This window comes from Musca domestica, unplaced genomic scaffold, assembly GCF_030504385.1.
Source record: "Musca domestica strain aabys unplaced genomic scaffold, Musca_domestica.polishedcontigs.V.1.1 5, whole genome shotgun sequence".
NCBI classification, from domain to species: Eukaryota; Metazoa; Arthropoda; class Insecta; order Diptera; family Muscidae; genus Musca; species Musca domestica.
The window spans coordinates 4,662,291-4,687,896 of NW_026712346.1; the positions used below are offsets into that span (position 1 = coordinate 4,662,291).

Genomic DNA, 25,606 nt, shown 5'->3' on the forward strand with positions numbered 1-25,606 from the left:
GACTATTGTGTCTGGAGTATTTTGGAAAGCACTGTTGGCACTAAAAAATACCAAAGTGTCGATCACCTTAAGCAATCGCTTCGCCTGGAATGGTTCATTGGCCGATTGAAGGCCATATTTATTGCTAAAGGTGACCAATTCGAACAAATCTAAGCTTATTCTAAAATTTGATGCTATTTCCGTTAATTTTTTGCTTTCATTCAATAAAATTTCAAAAAAATTAAAAATTGTGGCGTTTGACTTTGTTGCAGTTTTTAATCTCACCCTGTATTTTAGAATTATTTAGTGCTAAAAATTCATTAATTAAGTAACTATAAATCAAACAAATTCTTATTAAAAACAAAAATGTCTTTAACTTACATACATACACAACCAAAAAATACATAAAAGGATCGCAAACTATTTTGCTACTAATTATTTTAAATTTCAATATAAAAACAAATTGGATTACCATACGTGTAAAAAGTGTATTTCGGTAAATAGCATCACAAACAAGATTGTTAGACTGCTGTGCCGTTCAAGTTGATTACTGTTTCACAATCGTGTTATATTTCCTTGAGTTTTGTAATTTCTGGAATACCTTTTGATGATAAAACGGTCCACAGAACCGACTTCGACAACGCACGTTGAAAGAGTGTACAAAGTTGATAATGTTGACAGCTCAGTGCTCAATTATCTGATTTGAGCATGATCAACCTCTTCTGAATCCTACATAATGTGAACACCACTGGAACTGCAATTACGCTATTTTACAAACTTGTGAAACTTTATCCAGCGAAGGGATAGATGAAGATACTTTTCTGCGTGAATCACGTTGTATATTTCTTAAATTATCGATATTATCATATTTTGTTTCTGTTGTTCGTTTATAGAAAAAAGATAATTTCAAGTAGTTTGCAGCAAAACAATTTTTATATCACCAAGAGGGACAGGGTTAACCGCTGAATTTAATTCGGCATTAAATCTGTCTTAGTTATCATCCTGGTGTGGGTTTTTTTGACCATAGTGATGGAATATTGATACGGAATTTAGGGCGAAATCTAGAGCGAATTTATACGGTCATATATGAATTCATATTTGACCAGAGGTGTGCTTGTATTGGACGTAGTCTGACGCCGTGTTTGCGATAGTGATAGTTGCCATAGTGAAGGAAGTTGAAGCCGTTTGACAATCGTAGGTATCTCACTTTACATAGTCCAAGAATATATTGTTGAAAATAAAATGTATACATTTTTTGGGAGAGTATTTTGACATCGCTCATAATTATTATTGTAGGTTTTTTTTCATTTGTTGATATATTTTTGTCAGAAAATAGTATATAAAGGTCCACCATTTGGAAACTGTCTTAAAGTTAATGTTTCAAATTTGCAAAAAAAAAAACTAAGCCTCTAGAAGAAAAAATACAGTATATTTGTCTCCATATTCGACATTTTTATGGTTTAAGCCCTATGAAGTTTATATTTGGAACCAAAACGCATTGCCTAATAATACTGGTTTTCCAGAGAAATAACATGTACAGTTCGCACAAGACGCAGCAAAGAATCAACATAGACTGAAAAACTAAGGTTGATGTCAATGACTACACCTATACATCTCATTCACAAAATTAACGACGAACGAGCAAACACAGATGCAAGGCATAGGAGCACAACGGAAACAGAACAGCTTCAGTCTTATTCCAGTTGACTCCAATCCATTGGAGGAGATCGATATGGAAATCAATTGCAACGTAGTATTCGCCACATTTTCCAACTCAAAGAGATCTGCACCTTTAAAGAAGACATGAATGTCATCCGCATACATGAAGACCACACATCTAGGAACTAGACACAGATAGCAATTTCGTTAATGAACATGAAGCATAGACCCTTGTGGGATACCACACCGAACACCACAAACATCAGACTGAAAACCACTGTGTGCAACAAACTAAGATTTTCCACTCAAATATGACGATATCAATCTAAATGAAGAAAGAGAGAAACCAAATTTGCCTCTCAACTTACAGAGCAGAAGTGTATCCACAGAATCAAAGAGAAACTCAACAATAGCATTCTTAATTACAAGCTCAACTATCTTCAATATAGCCGGCAGTATGCTTATAGGTCGAAGATTCGTCTGATGATAAGAACTCCCTTTCTTCGATACAGACATTACACGAACCACGTTCCAAGAATGCGGAAAGGTTGACGTCATAAAAATGCAATTTACAAAAGCCAGAAAGTGACTACAAATATAAAAGAAAACACATACCCAAAATTTTTGATACAGACTTGAATTACAAACACATGGAACATCACCACAATCATCAAGACAATCAAACGACTTTGACGACTTCCACACCTGCACACTATTCATCGGACCAAACAATTCCTTATAAAACTTTCTTCTTTCATTACGCATGACAGCCTTACATAATTTCTTCGGCGAATAGTGCTAGTAGCAGTAGGTACAAAAGACAACAAATTTTGCAACAACAAATCAAACAACGCCGACTGTTGGTCAACATCACTCGTAATATACAGAGGGCTAAAATCAAAATTACAAACATAATCTCCCACACCCCTCCAATCGGACCAACGAAAATCCAGGAACTCAATTGCCTTCTCTTCAACAACAACAGGGAGTTCAACACCCCAAAGATCAATGCATGGTAAGAAATACCACCATTTCCTGCGAGAAAAAACTCACAGCCATGGTATCACAGACCATGCAAAAGTCAATCAACGAGGTAGTGCCACATGCAACATCAAATAGCATTGGCATGGAATTGTTCACAATGGAGAATCCAAGAGATCTACATATTCTTCACATCGATAAAGAATTCGACTGTTTAATAATAACAGAATAAGACGAAATGAGTCAACATCACCACGAAGTAAGTAGGCAACAGTAAAGAGTACCGTAGCGCCACCCAGGAAAAGCTCAGAACACAAAGACTCACATCTTCTTCTATATCTATAAAAGAGGAAAATGTTTGTATGTTTGTTTGTTTGTTTGTAATTTATGGACTCGAAAACCGCTGAATAGATTTTCCTGAAAATTTCCATGTATACTGCAACATCGCCTGAAAGTAACATAGGCTATATACATTTTTGAATTTCCACTTGGAACTGGAGATATAGCATCAGAATCGGAGGTACCTCCCAAAAATTTAGATTTTATATGCACATATCTACTGATTTGTTCAAGATACAGTCTCCAAATTTGGAATACGTAACGGAATTTGGAACAAAAATAAGTTTGCCAAATTATATTGTAATCGGTTCAGATTTGGATATAGCTCCCATATATATTTTCGACCGATTTTTTTCATTTGATGCCTCAAACACAATATGAATGTTCGATTCCAATGAAATTTGGAATGTGTGACGGGATTTAATCCGAAAATAAATTTGACAAATTATATTGAAATCGGTTCAGATTTGGATATAGCTCCCAGATATATTTTCGGCCGATTTCAAGCATTTGATGCACCAAACACGCTATGTATCCCCAATTTCAATGAAATTTGAAACGTGTGATAGATTTTATCTAAAAAATTGATTTCCCAAATTATATTGAAATCGGTTCAGATTTGGATATAGCTCCCATATACATTTTCGGCCGATTTCATGTATTTGGTGGACCAAACACGATATGTATTTCCAATTGTAATGAAATTTAAAATAAGTAACGGAATTGGGAGCCAAAATTAATTTGTCAAATTAAATTGAAATCGGTTCAGATTTGGATATAGCTCTCATATATATTTTCGGCCGATTTCATGTATTCTATGCACCATACACGATATGTATGTTCGATTCCAAAGAAATTTGGAATATGTAACGGAATTTTGATTAGAAAATACATTAGTCAAATTATATTAAAATCGGTTCAGATTTGGATATAGTTCCCATATATATTTTCCGCCGATTTCACATATTTGATGCACAAAACACGATACGTATTTCCGATTCCAATGAAATTCGGCACGAGTGGCTAAATTTGGTACAAAAATAAATTTGACAAATTATATTCAAATACGCTCAGATTTGATTATAGCTCCCATATATATATACTCAGCCGATTTCACATATTTGTTGCACCCAAAGCGAGAGAGACAAAATTTGGCACCAGAAAAAATTGCCAAATTATATTGATCAGTTGAGGTTTGAATATAGTTAGCATATATATTTCGGCCGATTTCATACATGTTATGCACCAAACATGATATATATGACCGATACCAATGAAATTCAGAATGTGTGGCGGAATTTGGTTACAATAATAAATGTGACAAATTAATTGGAAATTAGTTATGATTTCACATATTGGACGCACCAATTTCAATGAAATATATATTATATTTAAATCGGATCAGATTGGGACATGATTTTTATAAGAACCATTGACCCACAACGCCTTAGGCTAACACTAAAAACCAACACAAAAATTGATTTGAAATACTCTTATTACGGCGAAGTATGTTGCTATCTCGAATTCACTAATTGAAATGATAGAAATGACACTCAAATTCAAAAGATTGCAGTTTACTGCACGCTTGGTATTTGCTATGAAATAAATAAATCCGAAAGACAAACCCTTCGTGTATGTATGTCATGTTACTGCTTTTCTAATGGTTTTGGTTATTTACGCATTAAAATGGTGCAATATTTTTAATTTGTTTTTTTTTTTTTTAACCAACATATATTCGTAAATAAAATTTTGAATGCATATAAAATCAAAAGGGGTAGCGAAGCGCACCGGGTTCAGCTAGTACACCATAATTCTCCAAACGAAAAGCACTTTATACGACAAATTATAACGAACTTCTACAACAATGCTGCCATTATGTAGTTGTAAAATACCTTTTAGACTACAAAAGTATGTTTTTAATTATTTGCTGAACCAGAATATATATGTTTTTATCCATATTATAGAATATAGCCTCCAATAAATCATAGATCTGCCTTTGTAAGCGACACAATTTTTATTATAAGTAATCACTCCATAATAATTTCTAAATAGAAATATATATTAATGGCAAAAATTACAATAGAAGTTCTCCTACCGTCGGTTTTAGATATTTTGAATAGCCTGATCCTTCTTTCAGCCATAAACTTTAATTTAAGTGTTAAAAACCTATATGATATAGAACATCTATAATAGCCCCATGTGAAAACTCAGCTCAATTTTTGGTATTGGAGACCCCTTAAAGTCCATATTTCATCATATTATAATTTAATGACGATTAACAAATGTTTGGTGCCGTGCTACTTTCTAACTTTCGTAATTTTTTCATGTTTTTGCCACAATTTCAGACTGAATGGGTCTCAGTTTGACATTTCGGAGTTTTTTTCATATAGATGTACATCCCAAATCTACGTTCCCAACCAATATTATCTGGGGGATACATATTCTATAGAATACAAATTTTCCTTTTCTGATCACTTGGACTTTGGGGTATACTAATGTGGGGACTATACTTTAATAAATGCCTATGTGGACGATTATCTGTAAGACGGTTATCTACCCCAGAGTAGCCTAAATAAAATTTTTTAGTCAAATCAATTGATGAATGTGGTCAAGACCATGATGGACCCTACTCCGAAAATTGAAAATTTTAAGAGAAGAGGTTTTTTACCCCTTTAGAAACAAAGATGCCAAATAGGGGCCAAAAAATGAAAAAAGTGGCCAAGACGCCGAAAATAGTTTAATGGTTATACCAAAACGTGATCATTCTTTGCAAAGATGGTTTCCTCTTTCTAAAAATATGGTTAAGATGTACACAATTTTCACATTTGTACACAATTTTACATTTGTACACAATTTTTTTTATTATTTTATCCTTTTCTGCCAAGAGTTAATTCCGAACTTGTCTAAACTGCATTTTTCAATTTTGATCTTACCTGCCATCTCCAGAAACTAGAAGCGAGTTCAGGAAACGATCTTCACCAGCCTTAAACGTTGTCACGCAATCTCCAGATTCTAGATTCATTAGATTTACATACATCCTGTTTCGAGACAAACACACAAGATGCTTTTGGTCATGGAGACCAAAATATGGCATTTTCTGATTCATAACTCCCTTTAGCGTTACCTAAAAATAAATATTGTAGGTTTTTTTTATGTTTTGCTGTAATGTTCTTAAACGTGATATGAATGTGTCTAAAATCTTCAAAATATAGATTTACCGTTACATAGGAGTTATACCACACACCTTGGTAAAATTATAAGGTAAAAGCAAAACTGCAACAAATACAATTTAACAACAACCACATTGACATTTGTTCTTGTAAGTAATGCAAGATCAGAGTAAATGTCCAAAAATGTATACAAAACAAAATAACTATAAAAATTATATTCATTTCAAAAATTTGGATTATAAAATTAAAAATGCGGAACGAAGATTCGTAAAATATTTGATACTAATGCTTTTATATCAAACCTCATTTTTGGTGGCAACTATGGACACCACAGTGACATTCATATCAAATTTCAGTACCAAATTTTATAGCATTTAGTTCCTTTCGTAAAGTTAAAGTACGCATTTTTAAAAAAATCTACATATCTCAACCTCAGATACTAACAGTGACCTTAAAATCAAATTTCAATTATAGTATGAATATCCAAAACAACCTCCTTCTCTAACCAACAGTGACATCCATATCAAAATTTGAATGCATTTAGTTCTTTTCGAACAATTATAGTCCGCGTTTTCAAAACAATCTCCATATCTCAACCTCCGATACCAACAGTCACCCTAATATCAAATTTGAGAATTTCAGCTCTATTATTTCACCCAATATCCAATTTAGTACCACATAGTACTTTTCGAACAATTATACCACACAATTCTTTCAATAGGGTTCGTCCTTGGGCCAAGCAAATGATTTGTGCAAAATTTCATCTGGATCGGCAATAAATGCGAACTGTACTTTGTTTACAAAGATACATGGACAGACGGACGGATGGACAAACAAGAATAAATCGACTCAGAATATGATTTTATGCAGATCATCTAAAGGAACTATGGGTCTAACTTGTTTCCATTTGCCTTTTACAAACAAATGCACAAAGGCATAATACCCTAACCACATTGTGTATAGGGTATACATAAAGGGAGGTACCATTATATGCGGTCTATACCATAACGTGGACCTGCACAGACAACTTTCTGTCATATCCTGTAGTATCCATTACGAACTTCAAATACTAAATTTAAATCAATTTCTATTATGTGGACCACATAAAAACTGTATTGAAAACATTTTCGCAATCTTATGTTCTTTGTTATTTCATAGAGTCCATAAAGATATGTTTAGGTAACGTTAACACAGTAAAGTAAAGTAAAATTTTAAAAGGTGGATTTGATTAATAATCACAAATTTCAAAAATTTATTGAATATGCCAGGCATGCGTTGTCTATCAAAACGTAATGCAAGCCACACACGAAACAACTTTTTGTACAACTTGGAGAGTACTCAAATTGTGTGTCTCGGTCACAGACGATACAACTTTGTGTACAACTTCATTTTGCGAGCAGTTAATTTTGAATCAAGATAATGTCGGAAATAATTGCCTGCGCTGTAATTGACGTAGTGTTGGAACAAGAAAATGAAGAATATACAAAAATGCAAGAAAAAGGCAAAATTGGTCAAAGAAGTGGCTTTTACAAAAAGAAAAATATTCACACAATAAACTTTTAAAAACATTAAAAAATGTGAACCAAATGATTTTAAAAATTATATTATATGACGGAAGACGTTTTTAATGAACTCCTGTCAAAAGTTTCAATTCACATACGAAAACAGGACACAATAGTGAGACAGGCAATTTCGGTCTGCCACCGATTAGGAATAACATTACGTTTTTTTGCCTACTGGGTGTTCATACGAAGAACTAAAGTTTTCAACTGCAGTATCTGCACAAGCAATAGGAAAAATTGTGATCGAAACTTGCGAAGGAATTATAAGAGTTTTAAAACCGTATATGAAGGTAAGTGTTGAAGATATATATATTTATATTAAGATAAAATATACTTCAATATTTTCTTTAATTGCAGCTTCCAAAAACTCCAGCCGAACTGTTTTGGAGCCCTTGACGGCAAACACATTAATATTATAAGGCCATGCCATTCAGGATCCTTTTACTTTAATTATAAAAAGACCTTTAGTATTGAAATCCTCTCGAAGAAGCATAGAAATCCTCTCGAAGAAGCAAAATAAATTAGGCTTAAGTTTTGTGAAACAATAAAACAATTGAGAACACTTTATTACATAATTTTTATTTACATTAAAGATTTTTATTAACTAAAAATTATAATCATATAATTTCAAAAAGTTTTTGATTTATTGGTACTCAGAATCATTAAATAATTCTTTAAAATCTTAATAGTGGTGTGATTTATTTGCTGGGTTTGAAGTTGTACGTATATTAGGTTAGGTTTCCCTACCGCTTTGCAAGACTGACGTCTGTATGTATTGAACAGAATCGTCACTGAAAATAAACGGGGTCGAGCTATGGAATTTGGCGTGGAAGATTCATTCCATACATTTTTTTGACTATCGCTTGGCAGTACTGACGTCCGTATATATTGAACCGAATTGTGCTAAAAATCAGCGGGATAGAGCTGTTGGAGTTTGAAGTGGAAGATCCATTTAAACTGCTTTGCAGTGTATTATAGGTCAATTGATTTAATCGTCCCATCATCAAAATTTCATCAATGGCTCTTTTTGCATGTAATTGTTGTTTTGGGTTCATTTGCCGATACATGCAAGCCTATCCATTTGCATATGTAGTGGCTCCATCTTCGACTTTTGAATTGTTTGCTGACGACTCCAAATGTTCAGCACTTTTTTTAAAAACTTGACAAAACTTTGACACATAAATTTCATTACTCCCGATCCAGACTTTTGACTCTTTATCACTTTCATCAATTCGCGGCGATAACAAGTCCGCATATTTGCTATTTTCTTCTTCACTTTTTTAAGGATCCCATCATTTTTTTTTATATTCAATTAACAGTTTATCATAGCTTTTATTTCGCATGTTTTTATTTTTATAATTTTCATTTTTGCAATTCCACAATTCCATCATACTTTTATAACATTCAATAAAATCACGCATTTGTGCGGAGTCTTCCATTTTGGTGTTGTTTTGATGTGTCTAAAAATGGTGTTTTCTCAACGAAAAAAAAAACAGAAAATGAAATTGTATGTGACATACCCACAAACGTTACAATCGGTTGGTACAACATGCCAAACATTAAAAATAATTTGATTTTTCGTACAACCGAGACACAACTTCGTACAACCGGGCCACAAACGATACAATCTTGAATACAATCTCTCCAAGTTGTACAACCAATTGTATCGTGTGTGGCTTGCATAACAGACGGATTCCAGACAAATGGAGAATGTGCATATGCATTAGTAATTCAGAGAAGTATTTGCCTAGAGACGAAAATGTGGCGCAGTTCAACTGTACCGGACTGATCCGAAACAACAACACCTTCGTTTCAGCCAGCGGCTACCATCTCAGCGCATAAATGTTCGTATTTGTTTCCTTTTCTGCCTCAGGAGCAGCATATCATGAAATTCTTACTTTATATTCTTTGGTCTGTTCTGTTCGGATTGTAGAACGTCATGTAATACCGATTTGTCTCGGTGCAGGGGGTGCAGAGAATGGCTGCACTGGATGAGAACACAGCTGAATGTGCGTGTCGAGGGACATTTTATGCCAACTACGAATCAGCCTAAGATCCATGTTCAAGAGTCCGCGTAAGCCATCTGTAGGGGAAAGGTCCTCAATCCGCCGGCCGGCAGTACTTGCAGTTGAAGAATATCCAGACCTGCAATAATGCTGCCCTGGGAACTACGCCAGGCAGCCTCCTCATGATACCATTGGACCACCTACATGAGGAGGCGAACGTCCTTCCCGTACGTCAGCAATATCATAGACAGAAAAGGAAAAAATACGAACATTTATGCGCTGAGATGGTAGCCGCTGGCTGAAACAAAGATGTTGTTGTTTCGGATCAGTCCGGAACAGTTGAATGCGCCGCCGTTGCTATTTTTATTTGGTCTGGAAACCGTCTGTTACTTTTTGATAGACAACTTGGCCTGGCATATTCAATAAATTTTTTAAATTTGTGACGTTTAATCAAATCCACATTTTTAAATTTTATTTACTTTACTCTATTAACGTTACCTAAACATACTTAATGGATTATATTGGGGTGCAAAAGTTCCGTTTTTTACATATAATTTCATACGTCGAAATGTGACTCTCCGTAGTAAGAATTTTATACCACACTTCTCTTTGGAGGATATTCGTATCAAGGCATTTGAAGTCTATCTTTATGGACTTTATTATAAGTGAATCTTTATCTTCACTAATAATTTTTCCAGAGAGATACTTTTGATATAACGAAGTTACCAATAAAGAATATTTCGGAGTTCCCATTTTCCTTCACGAAAGCAATAGTCCCTACCAATTATATTATTTAACGATGTCCGTCTGTCTGTTGAAATCACGATACAGCCCCTTTTTGACGTAGAGCGTCAACATTTTGCAGAACAATTTGTATTGTGTCTAGGATGGTTGGTATTGAAAATGAGTATATCGGTCCACAATTTGGAATAGTCCCCATATAACGCCACCTCTCGATTTTTTGTTGATTTTTGACACATTTTTCAACGTATTTGTGGTATTGGTAGATCATACTGGTTCCAGCTCGTATGGCGAATCATTGTATGTATAGGTCCATGTTTTGGTATAGCCCTCATACAAGGGTACCTCCCGATATTCGGTATTTTGCTGATTTTTGCCACTTTTTTTTAACGAATTTGTCTAAAAAATTGAAATGTTTGGCCATGATGGGTTCTAGCTTCGGTGGCGAAACATTGTATGTATAGGCTCACGTTTTGGTATAGCCGCCAAATGACGGCATCTCCCGATATTCGGTATTTTGCTGATTTTTGCCACATGTTCCCACGAATTTGCCTAAAAGTTGGTATTTGTGGGTCATAATGGGTTATAGCTTGTATGGCGATACATTATATGTATAGGTCCACGTTTCGGTATAGCCCCCATGTAACGGTAGCTCCCGATATTCGGGGTTTTGATGATTTTTGCAGATTTTTTTAAGGGATTTGTCCAGAAATTGATATTTGTAGTTCGTAATGGGTTGTAGCTCGTATGCCGAAACATTGTACGTCCACGTTTTGGTATAGCCCCCATGGAACAGTACCTGTCTATATTCGATATTCTGATGAAAATTGATATTTTTATACACTCTACCATAGTATGGAGGGTATATTAACTTTGTCATTCCGTTTGTAACACCACGAAATACACATTTTAGACCCCATAAAGTATATATATTCTTGATCAGCATAAAATTCTATGTCGATTTAGCGATGCCAGTCCGTCTATCCCTCTGTGGAAATTACTTTAGCTTTCGAACGAATTGAAGAAGATTGATAAAATTTACTCAAGTGTATGTTATGTCTGCAGGACTTTTGGTATTGAAAATGGGCCATGCAGGTCCACGTTTTAGTATAGCCCCCATTTAACGGTACCTCCCGATATTCGGTATTTTGATGACTTTAGCGACATTATTTATCGGAATTCTTTCAAATTTCGTATCTAAAGTTCGTAAAGTATACTGCAGCCTAAGACAGAAAATAGTTTGTGCAGGTCCACGTCTTCATGTAGCCCCAATATAACGGTACCTCTCGATATTCGGTATTTTGATGATTTTATCCACATTATTACCAATTTTTTGAAGTTTCGCATTTGAATATTATCTGGCTTATGACAAACATTACGTATGCAGGTCCATGTCGTCATATAGACCCTAATATAACAGCTACATTTGGTATTTTAAGACTTTAACAGAATTTTTAACGGATTTTGTTGTTTTTGAGAATTGCCAAATTCATTCCAAATGGTGGAGGGTATTCAAAGTTCGGCCCGCCGAACTTACAGCTTTTTTATTTATTGTTTGTTACAATATTAGTAGGTAATGATGTGGACTGTTTTTTGAACAGTAAAATTGTATTGAATGAGAATTAATTCAGTGGAATTATATTAGTGTTTATCGATCGTGTAGACGATAACGTAATTTTTGTCTCTTGCACTATTATGAAAAGGACATAATTGGGTTGCGGTTGAGTGATGGATTCCATATTCCCAATGTCGTGGAATTAACATGATACTACAAACTGAAACCAACTTCAGACTGCTGTCATTTCTAAACCACTCTTCCGACAGCTGTTTACAAGCTTACAAAAGCATTTTGGTGAGAATTTTCCAGAAAAAAGTTATTCGTGATGGTATTCAAGCGTGATAGTGTGATTCCTTTAAATTTGGCTGGAAAACCACAAGTAGTTATCGTTAGAGCACTCCAGCATTTAAATGTGAATAAATCTTTTGTGTCTCGTAATATCGCTCGTTATCGTGATACTGGTAGCGTAGCCCGACGTCAAGGAAATGGACGCAAGAAAACACCAAAATCAGCAGAAATTGTTTGAAAAGTAAAGAAACGACTTGATCGAAAACGGCGTCGCGGTGGCCGAAAAATGGCTCGTGAGCTGAACATATCGCAATATACTATTCGGTAAATATTAAAAAAAGAGCTCGGGGTAAAGCCATTGAAATTCCAAAAAGTGCAAGAACTTTCTCCGCCGCAGAAGGCGCACTCAGCACGCGCCAACCAAGAATGGTTACAAAATGAGGTTCCTCGCTGCATTTCCAGCGCATAATGGCCACCAAACTCTCCGGATACCCATCCGTTGAACTATTGTGTCTGGAGTATTTTGCACTAAAAAATACCAAAGCGTCGATCACCTCAAGCAAGCTCTTCGCCGGGAATGGACTAAAATACCGCAGTGCAACATTCGGCAGCGTGTGACGGTTTTATTGACCGTTTGGAGGCCATAATCTGTTCCAAAGGTGACCAATTTGAACAAATCTAAACTTATTCTAAAATATGTTGCTATTTTCGACAATTCTGGCTTTTATACAATAAAATTTAAAAAAATGTAAAATATATGGAAGCAGATTTTTTATTTCACCCTGTACTTATTTGTTCATAAGCTTACTGAAGCAGCTGTTTTCTTGTGGGTTGTTATGTTGGCTTCAGTCTTCGCAGAAATATATACTCTCCTTATTGCATGTCTTCACATTAACGCTTGTAAATAACAATTTGATTTTGCTTACGAGAATCGGATTCATAGCATTTTCAAATTAAATTAAACCTTTTGCAAATGAACAGAAACCATTTACAACGGAAATGAAACATTTTACAGTTTATATTATATAACGAAACCTCCCGATATTCGGTTTTTTTGATTTTTTTTCGCGACATTATTCACAGAAATTGATTTAAATTTAGTATTTGAAGTTTTTTGCATGAAATAAAATTTTGCACAAATCATATATATATATATATATATATATATATATATATATATATATATATATATATATATATATATATATATATATATATATATATATATATATATATATATATATATATATATATATATATATATATATAGGTGAACCCGGTGCGCGTCGCTACCCCTTTTGATTTTATATGCATTCAAAATTTTATTTACTTAATTAAAAAAAATATTGCACTACTTTAATGTGTTAATAAACAAAGTCATTAAAAAAGCAGTGCATACACGAAGGGTTTGTCCTTTGGATTCATTTATTTCATAGCAAGTACCAAGCGTGCAGAAAACTGCAATTTTTTGAAGTTGATTGGCATTTATATTGCGAGTAGTGAATTCGATGTAGCAACATAATTCCCCGTAATAAGCGTATTTCAAATTAATTGTTGTGTTGTTTTTTAGTGTTATCCTAAGGCGTTGTGGTAAATGGTTCTTATTAAAATCATATCCCAATCTGATCCGATTTAAATATAATTTTAAAAAATTTTTTTTCAAATTCCGCCACAACTTTCATATTTCATTGAAATTGGTGCCTCAAATATATGAAATCGGCCAAGAATATATATAGATATGAGAGCTATATCCAAATCTTAACTAATTTCCAATAATTTATCACATTTATTATTATAACCGAATTCCGCCACACATTCTGAATTTCATTGGAATCGGTCATATATATCGTGTTTGGTGCATAACATGTATGAAGTCGGCCGAAATATATCTGTTAGCTATACTCAAACCTCAACCGATTTCAATATAATTTGGCAATTTTTTTCTGGTGCCAGATTTCGTCTCTCTCGCTTTGGGTGCATCAAATATGTGAAATCGACCGAGAATATATATGGGGGCTATAATCAAATCTGAGCGAATTTGAATATTATTTGTCAAATTTATTTTTGTACCAAATTTAGTGACTCGTGTTTTGTGCATCAAATCTGGGAAATGGGCGGAAAATATATATGGGAGATATTTTTAAATCTGAACCGATTTTAATATAATTTGACTAATTTATTTTCTAATCAAAATCCCGTCACATATTCCAAATTTTTTTGGAATCGAATATACATATCGTGTATGGTGCATAAAATACACGAGATCGGTCGAAAATATATATGAGAGCTATATCCAAATCTGAACCGATTTTAATATAATTTGGCTAATTTATTTTCAAATCAAAATCCCGTCACACATTCCCAATTTCATTGGAATCGAACATACATATCGTGTTTGGTGCATCAAATGAACGAAATCGGTTGAAGATATATATGGGAGCTATATCCAAATCTGAACCGATTTCAATATAATTTGACAAATGTATATTCGTTTTAATTTCCGCTACACATTCCAAATTTCATTGAAATTAGAGATACATAGCGTGTTTGGTGCATCAAATACATGAAATCGGTCGAAAATATATATGGGAGCTATATCCAAATCTGAACCGATTTCAATATAATTTGACAAATTTATTTTTGCTCCCAATTTTGTTACTTATTTTAAATTTCATTGAAATTGGACATACATATCGTGTTTGGTCCACCAAATACATGAAATCGGAAGAATATGTATATGGGAGCTATATCCAAATCTGAACCGATTTCAATATAATTTGATAAATGTATTTTCGGTTCAAATCCCGTTAAACATTCCAAATTTCATTGGAATCGAACATTCATATCGTGTTTGAGGCATCAAATGAACGAAATCGGTCGAAAATATATATGGAAGCTATATCCAAATCTGAACCGATTTCAATATAATTTGGGAAATCAATTTTTTAGATAAAACCCATCACACGTTTCAAATTTCATTGAAATTTGGGATACATAGCGTGTTTCGTGCATCAAATGCTTGAAATCGGCCGAAAATATATATAGGAGCTATATCCAAATCTGAACCGATTTCAATACAATTTGGCAAATTTATTTTTGTTCCAAATTCCGTTACGCATTCCAAATTTGGAGACTGTATCTGTAATTGATCAATAGTTATGTGCATAGAAAATCTAAATTTTTGGGAGGTACCTCCGATTCTGATGCTATATCTCCTACAAACATTTTCCTCTTTTATAGATATATGTAGATATATGTATATATATATATATATATATATATATATATATATATATATATATATATATATATATATATATATAAATTTTGGCGGATAATCTCCAATTTCAATAGGGTTCGTCCTTGCGCGAAGCAAATGATTTGTGCAACATTTTATTTCATGCAATAAATGCGAACTGTACTTTGTTTACAAATATACATGGACAGACGGACGGATGGACAAACATGAATAAATCGACTCAGAATATGATTTTATGCAGATCACCAAAAGGAACTATGGGTCTAACTTGTTTCCATTTGCCTTTTACAAACAAATGTGAATATATATATATATATATATATATTCCGTTGTAATATATATATATATCTATATCTATAAAAGAGGAAAATGTTTGTTTTGTTTGTTTGTTTTTAATTTATGGACTCGAAAACCGCTGAATAGATTTTCCTGAAAATTTCCATGTATACTGCAACATCGCCTGAAAGTAACATAGGCTATATACATTTTTGAATTTCCACTTGGAACTGGAGATATAGCATCAGAATCGGAGGTACCTCCCAAAAATTTAGATTTTATATGCACATATCTACTGATTTGTTCAAGATACAGTCTCCAAATTTGGAATACGTAACGGAATTTGGAACAAAAATAAGTTTGCCAAATTATATTGTAATCGGTTCAGATTTCGACCGATTTTTTTCATTTGATGCCTCAAACACAATATGAATGTTCGATTCCAATGAAATTTGGAAAGTGTGACGGGATTTAATCCGAAAATAAATTTGTCAAATTATATTGAAATCGGTTCAGATTTGTATATAGCTCCCAGATATATTTTCGGCCGATTTCAAGCATTTGATGCACCAAACACGCTATGTATCCCCAATTTCAATGAAATTTGAAACGTGTGATAGATTTTATCTAAAAAATTGATTTCCCAAATTATATTGAAGTCGGTTCAGATTTGGATATAGCTCCCATATACATTTTCGGCCGATTTCATGTATTTGGTGGAACAAACACGATATGTATTTCCAATTGTAATGAAATTTAAAATAAGTAACGGAATTGGGAGCCAAAATTAATTTGTCAAATTAAATTGAAATCGGTTCAGATTTGGATATAGCTCTCATATATATTTTCGGCCGATTTCATGTATTCTATGCACCATACACGATATGTATGTTCGATTCCAAAGAAATTTGGAATATGTAACGGGATTTTGATTAGAAAATACATTAGTCAAATTATATTAAAATCGGTTCAGATTTGGATATAGCTCCCATATATATTTTCCGCCGATTTCACATATTTGATGCACAAAACACGATACGTATTTCCGATTCCAATGAGAGAGACAAAATTTGGCACCAGAAAAAATTGCCAAATTATATTGATCAGTTGAGGTTTGAATATAGTTAGCATATATATTTCGGCCGATTTCATACATGTTATGCACCAAACATGATATATATGACCGATACCAATGAAATTCAGAATGTGTGGCGGAATTTGGTTACAATAATAAATGTGACAAATTAATTGGAAATTAGTTATGATTTCACATATTGGACGCACCAATTTCAATGAAATATATATTATATTTAAATCGGATCAGATTGGGACATGATTTTAATAAGAACCATTGACCCACAACGCCTTAGGCTAACACTAAAAAACAACACAAAAATTGATTTGAAATACGCTTATTACGGCGAAGTATGTTGCTATCTCGAATTCACTAATTGCAATAGAAATGACACTCAAATTCAAAAGATTGCAGTTTACTGCACGCTTGGTATTTGCTATGAAATAAATAAATCCGAAAGACAAACTCTTCGTGTATGTATGTCATGTTACTGCTTTTCTAATGGTTTTGGTTATTTACGCATTAAAATGGTGCAATATTTTTTTTTTAATTTTTAATTTGTTTTTTTTTTTTTTAACCAACATATATTCGTAAATAAAATTTTGAATGCATATAAAATCAAAAGGGGTAGCGAAGCGCACCGGGTTCAGCTAGTATACACATATGAAAAAAAAAAAAAAAAAAAAACACATACTTAATATACCCTCCATACTATGGTGCTATAATAAAACATAACGTAGCACACTCAGAACCTAACCTCTCTTCTAATCAATCAATAAAAATTATAAACTGATGCAAAAATATCACAGACCACATTAATAAAGACCAGAAAATAATAAAATCATAAGTGGGGGACAATACAAATATATTTAAAAATTAATCAGATGCTATACTGAAAATACAGTACCTTATCCACGTAAACGTTAATGTTGAATGTATTTCATATGAAAAGCATTTTGTATGACATCAATAATTAAATTGTGAAATAATATTGGTAAACGTATATATTAATATTCAATAAAAATAACTACTTAACCATATTAACTATATGTTTTTTTTATAAATTTAAAATTTTTATTTAATTCGGAAAGTTTCATTTCTATTGAAAAAGTTTTATTTAAATTACAAAAGGTTTTATTCCCGCTTAAAAAGAGTAATATAAACTGCAAAATGTTTCATTTCCGTTGTAAATGGTTTCTGTTCATTTGCAAAAGGTTTAATTTAATTTGAAGATGCTATGAATCCGATTCTCGTAAACAAAATCAAATTGTTTTTTACAAGCGTTAATGTGAAGACATGCAATATGGAGAGTATATATTTCTGCGAAGACTGAAGTCAACATAACAACCCACACGAAAACAGCTGCTTCAGTAAGCTTATGAACAAATAAGTACAGGGTGAAATAAAAAAACTGCAGCCATAAATTTTACATTTTTTTAAATTTTATTGAATAAAAGCCAGAATTGTCGAAAATAGCAACAAATTTTAGAATAAGTTTAGATTTGTTCAAATTGGTCACCTTTTGTACAGATTATGGCCTCCAAACGGTCAATAAAACCGTCACACGCTGCCGAATGTTGCACTGCGGTATTTTAGTCCATTCCCGGCGAAGAGCTTGCTTGAGGTGATCGACGCTTTGGTATTTTTTAGTGCAAACCTTACATTCCAAAATACTCCAGACACAATAGTTCAACGGATGGGTATCTGGAGATTTTGGTGGCCATTATGCGCTGGAAATGTAGCGAGGAACCTCATTTTGTAACCATTCTTGGTTGGCGCGTGCTGAGTGCACCTTCGGCGGCGGAGAAAGTTCTTGCACTTTTTGGAATTTCAATGGCTTTACCCCCAGCTCTTTTTTTTTTATATTTGCCGAATGGTATATTGCGATATGTTCAGCTCACGAGCCATTTTTCGGCCACCGCGACGCCGTTTTCGATCAAGTCGTTTCTTTACTTTTCAAACAATTTCTGCTGATTTTGGTGTTTTCTTGCGTCCATTTCCTTGACGTCGGGCTACGCTACCAGTATCACAATAACGAGCGATATTACGAGACACAAAAGTTTTATTCACATTTAAATGCTGGAGTGCTCTAACGATAACTACTTGTGGTTTTCCAGCCAAATTTAAAGGAATCACACTATCACGCTTGAATACCATCACGAATAACTTTTTTCTGGAAAATTCTCACCAAAATGCTTTTGTAAGCTTGTAAACAGCTGTCGGAAGAGTGGTTTAGAAATGACAGCATTCTGAAGTTGGTTTCAGTTTCTTCAACTCACCTTGTAGTATCATGTTAATTCCACGACATTGGGAATATAGAATCCATCACTCAACCGCAACCCAATTATGTCCTTTTCATAATAGTGCAAGAGACAAAAATTACGTTATCGTCTACACGATCGATAAACACTAATATAATTCCACTGAATTAATTCTCATTCAATACAATTTTACTGTTCAAAAAACAGTCCACATCATTACCTACTAATATTGTAACAAAAAATAAATAAAAAAGCTGTAAGTTCGGCGGGCCGAACTTTGAATACCCTCCACCATTTGGAATGAATTTGGCAATTCTCAAAAACAACAAAATCCGTTAAAAATTCTGTTAAAGTCTTTAAAATACCAAATGTAGATGTTATATTAGGGTCTATATGACGACATGGACCTGCATACGTAATGTTTGTCATAAGCCAGATAATATTCAAATGCGAAACTTCAAAAAATTGGTAATAATGTAAATAAAATCATCAAAATACCGAATATCGAGAGGTACCGTTATATTGGGGCTACATGAAGATGTGGACCTGCACAAACTATTTTCTGTCTTAGGCTGCAGTATACTTTACGAACTTTAGATACGAAATTTGAAAGAATTCCGATAAATAATGTCGCTAAAGTCATCAAAATACCGAATATCGGGAGGTACCGTTAAATGGGGCCTATACTGAAATGTGGGCCAGCATGGCCAATTTTCAATACCAAAAGTCCTGCAGACATAACATACACTTGTGTAAAATTTTATCAATCTTCTTCAATTCGTTCGAAAGCTAAAGTAATTTCCACAGAGGGATAGACAGACTGGCATCGCTAAATCGGCATAGAATTTTATGCTGATCAAGAATATATATACTTTATGGGGTCTAAAATGTGTATTTCGTGGTGTTACAAACGGAATGACAAACTTAATATACCCTCCATACTATGGTAGAGTGTATAAAAATATCAATTTTCATCAGAATATCGAATATAGACAGGTACTGTTCTATGGGGGCTATACCAAAACGTGGACGTACAATGTTTCGGCATACGAGCTACAACCCATTACGAACTACAAATATCAATTTCTGGACAAATCCCTTAAAAAATCTGTAAAAATCATCAAAACCCCGAATATCGGGAGCTACCGTTACATGGGGGCTACACCGAAACGTGGACCTATACATATAATGTATCGCCATACAAGCTATAACCCATTATGACCCACAAATACCAACATTTAGGCAAATTCGTGGGAACATGTGGCAAAAATCAGCAAAATACCAAATATCGGGAGGTACCGTTATTTGGCGGCTATACCAAAACGTGAGCCTATACATACAATGTTTCGCCACCGGAGCTAGAACCCATCATGGCCAAACATTTCAATTTTTTAGACAAATTCGTTAAAAAAAAGTGGCAAAAATCAGCAAAATACCGAATATCGGGAGGTACCCTTGTATGAGGGCTATACCAAAACATGGACCTATACATACAATGATTCGCCATACGAGCTGGAACCAGTATGATCTACCAATACCACAAATACGTTGAAAAATGTGTCAAAAATCAACAAAAAATCGAGAAGTACCGTTATATGGGGACTATACCAAATTGTGGACCGATACATCTCATTTTCCGTGAAGGAAAATGGGAACTCCGAAATATTCTTTATTGGTAACTTCGTTATATCAAAAGTATCTCTGTGGAAAAATTATTAGTGAAGATAAAGATTCACTTATAATAAAGTCCATAAAGATAGACTTCAAATGCCTTGATACGAATATCCTCCAAAGAGAAGTATGGTATAAAATTCTTACTACGGAGAGTCACATTTCGACGTATGAAATTATATGTAAAAAACGGAACTTTTGCACCCCAATATAATCCATTAAGTATGTTTAGGTAACGTTAATAGAGTAAAGTAAATAAAATTTAAAAATGTGGATTTGATTAAACGTCACAAATTTAAAAAATTTATTGAATATGCCAGGCTAAGTTGTCTATCAAAAAGTAACAGACGGTTTCCAGACCAAATAAAAATAGCAACGGCGGCGGATTCAACTGTTCCGGACTGATCCGAAACAACAACATCTTTGTTTCAGCCAGCGGCTACCATCTCAGCGCATAAATGTTCGTATTTTTTCCTTTTCTGTCTATGATATTGCTGACGTACGGGAAGGACGTTCGCCTCCTCATGTAGGTGGTCCAATGGTATCACGAGGAGGCTGCCTGGCGTAGTTCCCAGGGCAGCATTATTGGAGGTCTGGATATTCTTCAACTGCAAGTACTGCCGGCCGGCGGATTGAGGACCTTTCTCCTACAGATGGCTTGCGCGGACTCTTGAGCATGGATCTTAGGCTGATTCGTAGTTGGCATAAAATGTCCCTCGACCCGCACATTCAGCTGTGTTCTCATCCAATGCCGCCATTCTCTTCAACCCCTGCACCGAGACAAATCGTTATTACATGACGTTCTACAATCCGAACAGAACAGACCAAAGAATATAAAGTAAGAATTTCATGATATGCTGCTCCTGAGGCAGAAAAGGAAACAAATACGAACATTTATGCGCTGAGATGGTAGCCGCTGGCTGAAACGAAGGTGTTGTTGTTTCGGATCAGTCCGGTACAGTTGAAACCGCCGCCGTGGCGATTTTAATTTCGATAAACTGCGCCACATTTTCGTCTCTAGGCAAATACTTCTCTGAATTACTAATGCATATGCACATTCTCCATTTGTCTGGAATCCGTCTGTTATGCAAGCCACACACGATACAATTGGTTGTACAACTTGGAGAGATTTTATTCAAGATTGTATCGTTTGTGGCCCGGTTGTACGAAGTTGTGTCTCGGTTGTACGAAAAATCAAATTATTTTTAATGTTTGGCATGTTGTACCAACCGATTGTAACGTTTGTGGGTATGTCACATACAATTTCATTTTCTGTTTTTTTTTCGTTGAGAAAACACCATTTTTAGACACATCAAAACAACACCAAAATGGAAGACTCCGCACAAATGCGTGATTTTATTGAATGTTATAAAAGTATGATGGAATTGTGGAATTGCAAAAATGAAAATTATAAAAATAAAAACATGCGAAATAAAAGCTATGATAAACTGTTAATTGAATATAAAAAAAAATGATGGGATCCTTAAAAAAGTGAAGAAGAAAATAGCAAATATGCGGACTTGTTATCGCCGCGAATTGATGAAAGTGATAAAGAGTCAAAAGTCTGGATCGGGAGTAATGAAATTTATGTGTCAAAGTTTTGTCAAGTTTTTAAAAAAAGTGCTGAACATTTGGAGTCGTCAGCAAACAATTCAAAAGTCGAAGATGGAGCCACTACATATGCAAATGGATAGGCTTGCATGTATCGGCAAATGAACCCAAAACAACAATTACATGCAAAAAGAGCCATTGATGAAATTTTGATGATGGGACGATTAAATCAATTGACCTATAATACACTGCAAAGCAGTTTAAATGGATCTTCCACTCCAAACTCCAACAGCTCGATCCCGCTGATTTTTAGCACAATTCGGTTCAATATATACGGACGTCAGTACTGCCAAGCGATAGTCAAAAAAATGTATGGAATGAATCTTCCACGCCAAATTCCATAGCTCGACCCCGTTTATTTTCAGTGACGATTCTGTTCAATACATACAGACGTCAGTCTTGCAAAGCGGTAGGGAAACCTAACCTAATATACGTACAACTTCAAACCCAGCAAATAAATCACACCACTATTAAGATTTTAAAGAATTATTTAATGATTCTGAGTACCAATAAATCAAAAACTTTTTGAAATTATATGATTTTAATTTTTAGTTAATAAAAATCTTTAATGTAAATAAAAATTATGTAATAAAGTGTTCTCAATTGTTATATTGTTTCACAAAACTTAAGCCTAATTTATTTTGCTTCTTCGAGAGAATTTCTATGCGTAGTTGGCTCCATTCCAGTCAAGGGCACTACATTTTCAGTCTCTTCAAAATTGGAAATCGATTGACGACGCAAATAGTTGTGTAGGTAGCAGCATGCTAGTACAACCGTAGTGGCCTTCTCTGGACTCAAATTTATCACAGTGCGTAAAATGCGGAAGCGGGAAGATTTAATGCCAAAAGCATTCCCCACTTTTACTCTGGCCGAACTTAGCGTCTTATTGTACAACATCTCATCACTTCTTAAATTAGAATGTCCAATTTTTAAAGTGTTTTTGCGCAAAGCAAACGCTGCGTCAGAAACAAACACGCATCGGATTAGGTAAATTCAGCTCACCGTTTTCGAGCATTTCAAAGAATTTTGTGTTTGAAAATACACCGCCGTCCGAAATTCTGCCATTCGTTCCTATATTGACCATCAAGAAGTCACTGTTGCTATTGACAATACTAAAGGTCTTTTTATAATTAAAGTAAAAGGATCCTGAATGGCATGGCCTTATAATATTAATGTGTTTGCCGTCAAGGGCTCCAAAACAGTTCGGCTGGAGTTTTTGGAAGCTGCAATTAAAGAAAATATTGAAGTATATTTTATCTTAATATAAATATATATATCTTCAACACTTACCTTACTAAACGGTTTTAAAACTCTTATAATTGCTTCGCAAGTTTCGATCACAATTTTTCCTATTGCTTGTGGAGGTACTGCAGTTGGAAATTTTAGTTCTTCGTATGAACACCCAGTTGGCAAAAAAACGTAATGTTATTCCTAATCGGTGGCTGGCCGAAATTGCCTGTTTCACTATGGTCCACATAAAATAGTACTTCATGCATTATATTGGGGTGTTTTCATACGTCGAAATGTGACTCTCCGTAGTAACCATTTTTTACCCTATTTCTCTTTGAAGGAAATTCGTATCAAGGCATTTGAAGTCGATCTATCCATAACAGTCCCTTGAGCTAGTTCTGATATTTGCGACATATTTCCATGAATTTGTCTAACAATTGGTATTTGTGGGTCATAATGGGTTCTAGCTTGGCGAAACATTATACGTGTACGTCCACGTCCCCCATAGAACGGTACCTGCCTATATTTGATATTTTGATGAAAATTGGTATTTTTATACCCTCAACCATAGTATATTATTCCGTTTGTCATTCCATTTATAACACCTCGAAATATACATTTTAGACCCCACAAAGTATATATATTCTTGATTTGCTTAAATTTCTATGTCGATTTAGCGATGCTCTTCCTCTCTCTGTGGACATCACTCTAGCTTCCGAACGAATTGAAGTATATTGATAAAATTTTACTCAAATGTATATTTTGTCTGCAGGTCTTTTAGTATTGGAAATGGACCATGTAGGTCCACGTTTTGGTATAGCCCCTATATAATTGTACCTCTCGATATTCGGTATTTTTATGATTCTTGCGACATTATTCACCGGAATTGTTTCAAATTTAGTAGTATCTGTTCATAACAGATGCTACAGCCTATGACAGAAGATTGTCTGTACAGGTCCACGTCTTCGTATAGCCCCATTCTAACGGTACATATTTTGATAATTTTAGCGAAATTATTCGCGGGAATTGCGTAAAATTGGGTATTTGAAGTTCGTAATGGATACTACATCCTAAGACAGAAAATTGTCTGTGCAGGCCCACGTCTTCGTATAGCCCTCATATAACGGTACCTCCCGATATTCGGTATTTTGAAGATTTTATCTACATTATTACCTATTTTTTTAAGTTTCACATTTGAATATTTTAATGGCTTATGACAAATGTTGCCTATGCAGGTCCATGTCGTCGGATAGACCCTAATATAACAGCTACATTCGGTATTTTTAAGATTTTAACAGAATTTGTTAACGGATTTTATCGTTTTCGAGAAGTGCCAAATTCATTTCAAATGGTGGAGGGTATTCAAAGTTCGGCCCCGCCGAATTTACAGCTTTTTTACTTGTTAGTTCATAATGTGTTCTAGCCCGTTGGCAGAAAATTGATTATTTAGTTCCACGGTTTCCTTATATATAACGATACCCTACTATATTCGGTATTTTTAAGATTTGGTAGATGGCAATCCTTGAAGTATAAAATTGTCTACAGAGGTTCCCGTTGTGGTATGGCCCCATATAACGGCCTCATTCACTTTATGGTTTTTGATTAGTATAACTGCATTATCCAAACGTTCTTACTGGTATATGAAGTTTAAGGTGAAACACGCCTGAATTGGGACACTTTTATATAAAAATGTTTCCTTTACCCTAAGGTGGAGGGTTTTAATCTTTTATATTATAATTATTAATGTTTTTTTACCTGTTCAAACTAGTAATAGTCATTTAGGTCAATAGTAAAAATTACATATTCTATATATATAAACCAAATATCGTTCGTAGGTAATTGAATCAGTCGATGAAGGCTGAACCCATGGCTCAATAAGAAAGGTTGCTCAACTTCAAAGAAACTAGAAAAATTCAACTCTGTACTGTAGTCTTATAGTG

The 25,606-nt window shown here is 34.2% G+C and overlaps 1 protein-coding gene and 3 long non-coding RNA genes across 10 annotated transcripts in view; 2 read left to right on the forward strand and 2 right to left on the reverse strand.

The window, feature by feature from the left end:
- LOC101898348 (uncharacterized) overlaps nt 1-25,606 on the reverse strand; it is a 335,007-nt gene that overhangs the window by 77,261 nt on the left and 232,140 nt on the right. For all 7 annotated transcript variants that reach the window (XM_059128040.1, XM_059128042.1, XM_059128041.1 and 4 more), the window contains one exon: nt 5,892-6,082. In XM_059128040.1, the coding sequence (XP_058984023.1) occupies nt 5,892-6,082 (191 nt within the window). The remainder of the gene's footprint in view (nt 1-5,891; nt 6,083-25,606) is intronic.
- On the forward strand, nt 9,378-10,151 carry LOC109614213 (uncharacterized). The gene is made up of 2 exons (XR_002195443.2): nt 9,378-9,534; nt 9,624-10,151. It is a non-coding gene; the product is annotated as an uncharacterized LOC109614213 (long non-coding RNA).
- On the reverse strand, nt 18,314-21,711 carry LOC131804807 (uncharacterized). The gene is made up of 2 exons (XR_009343285.1): nt 19,173-21,711; nt 18,314-19,109 (listed from the first exon to the last, which is right to left on the reverse strand). It is a non-coding gene; the product is annotated as an uncharacterized LOC131804807 (long non-coding RNA).
- LOC109614214 (uncharacterized) lies at nt 21,718-23,065 on the forward strand. Its single transcript, XR_002195444.2, has 2 exons — nt 21,718-22,073; nt 22,133-23,065. It is a non-coding gene; the product is annotated as an uncharacterized LOC109614214 (long non-coding RNA).